At 32.7% G+C, this 2,294-nt stretch overlaps 1 protein-coding gene across 1 annotated transcript in view; it reads left to right on the top strand.

Annotated features, from left to right (window-relative positions):
* LOC111641419 (patched domain-containing protein 3-like) overlaps nucleotides 1-2,294 on the top strand; it is a 15,512-nt gene continuing 13,218 nt past the window's right edge. Inside the window, exons 1-2 of the mRNA XM_023387583.1 lie at nucleotides 1-991; nucleotides 1,064-1,378. Coding sequence (XP_023243351.1) covers nucleotides 1-991; nucleotides 1,064-1,378 — 1,306 coding nt within the window. The remainder of the gene's footprint in view (nucleotides 992-1,063; nucleotides 1,379-2,294) is intronic.

The following is a 2,294-nucleotide window of genomic DNA, read 5'->3' as shown; positions in this document are numbered from 1 at the left end:
ATGAAGATTGATTGCGTAAGAAATGTTTTGATACAAGTTTTCGAAAAACTGGGAGAAAAAGTTGCCAGATATCCTTTATATTTTGTGTTACTTCCTATATTAATTACGGCTTCTGTTTCTTTTGGTATTTCAAAATTGTCGTTAAACGAAAATCTCCAAGAGTTAGTTGTAGCAGATAGAGGAAGGGTCTACTACACCAAATTACTTGTAGAGAAGATGTTTCCATTCAACACTTCTGTACATTTCGATACGTTACGGACCCCTAATCCACCTGAAGCGTTCATAATGTTCATCGTTAAAAAAAATTTTGGCAACATGTTGAATGATAAAGTAACGAAAGAAATTAAAAAATTAAATGATATTCTGAAAAATACTCCCGTAACAGCGAAAGAAGACACAATCAAGTACTCCGATGTTTGTGGAATAGTTCAAGAAAAATGTTTCGAAAATCCAATTTCGAAATTGATTATGAACAACGTAACCGCCAAAAAATGGAAGATTAAATATCCTGTAGATATTGATTTGATGACTTTGTCTTATAATATATATGGAACTAATTTAGGAGGTGTTCACACCGATAAAGATGGGTTCGTAAAAGCAGCACACGCAATAAGATTGCTTTATCCGTTAGATACTAGCAGGAAATGGAAACACCACTGGATGAGTCTATGGCTGAGAGAAATGCGAAAAGAGATCGATAAATTCCATTTCGAACATATTAAAATATTTCAGGATCCATTAAAATCAGTTGAAGATGATGCCAAAGTATTATTTGAAACTTTAAAACCAATGATAGGGGCGGTTGTCGGTTTCATTTCCATCTTCTCAATAATAAGTTGTATGAGTTTAAATTTCGTGAGAAGCAAACCTTGGCTTGGTGTGGCAAGTGTGGGTTCCGCCGGATTGGCAATAGCAACAGCGTTTGGTTTAATGGGGATATGCAAGATACAAGGGTCATATTGGAATATCTCCATTCCGTTTTTTGTCATAGGTAAGTATTACTTTTATCGTCAGCTTAATTAAATAATACGTATATTGTAATTACAGTTTATTTGATATTTAGTGACAGAGATAGACGACGCTTTCGTGTTGATTGCGTGTTGGAGAATGACAGATCCCTCGACAAATGTGGAAAGACGAATGAAAGAAACTTATCGAAAAGCAGGAATTTCCATTACATTGACTTCTCTTACGAATTTTCTTGCATATTGTATTGGAATGACGACCGAGTTTCCTCTCGTGAGAATGTTCTCTTACTATTCTGCTACTTCTATATTTTTCACGTATGCTTACCAGATAACCTTTTTCGGTGGTTGTATGGCATTAAGCGGATATAGAGAAGGGAAAGGACTCAATCCAATTACATTTCGGCATCCAGGTAAGAACAAATCCCATTTAATCTTTCTATCTAGTAGTTTAGCATCTAAAATTTATTATACTATAAATATCATTTTCAAATATGGAGCGTTGTATATTTGAAACGAAAAGTATTAGTACTGTATACATTTAAATGTGTATATGCATTATAGATTTTGTGTATGTTTCTATTTGCGATATACCAATAGTTTTAAACTACCGTATTTTTTGCNTATACATATGTTGTTTTCAAATGATCCAGAAAGATTTAGTCAGGGAAAGTAAAAAATTAATATTTTTTACTAGAAACTTGGCAACTTTTGAATTTTTGCGATAATGATGTTTTCATAATAGATTACATTGGCATTTCTTTATCTCGACTTGTGTGAACTCCCGTTAATCTTTACAACGGAAAAAAAATATATTCACTAATATTACCAATTATTCTGCGTTGAAACTTGATGTCAGAACCTCTAACACATTCTTTTCTAGTTAATAAAAACTTTTATATAAACCCAAAAGGAACATATATTAATATTACAACTTCACGCACGTCTGAAGAAAAAAGGCAGGAAGAGTAGAACAAAAAAATGTAGGGTGAGCTTACAGCAGAAACCAATCAACAGATCATGAAAATGTTAATATTTTTCTTCTTTTTCAACATTCTGGTTATAACTATATTTTAAATTACATGTAATATCTTATGATATTTCAAACAATTACACTTTACATTCATATAGGAGAGACCGGGGCAACTTCGGCATACGGGGCAAGTTTGTCAAGCGCTTTTTTTTAAAAACAAATTAAAAGGAGACTTTGGTTATAGGTTAGGCAGTTGAGTTTTATTGGTGGCTTGTTGAGTGTAGTGTTTTTATTGTTCTCCAACAAGCGTAGTTGAATTATCAAGCAAATTTTCATTTTCGTTCAATTCCATATAA

This window comes from Centruroides sculpturatus, unplaced genomic scaffold, assembly GCF_000671375.1.
Source record: "Centruroides sculpturatus isolate CEXI.00-Female unplaced genomic scaffold, Cexi_2.0 scaffold1339, whole genome shotgun sequence".
Taxonomy (NCBI): Eukaryota; Metazoa; Arthropoda; class Arachnida; order Scorpiones; family Buthidae; genus Centruroides; species Centruroides sculpturatus.
The sequence above is the reverse complement of the archived record's forward strand: the minus strand, read 5'-3'. Positions and strand labels throughout refer to the sequence as shown.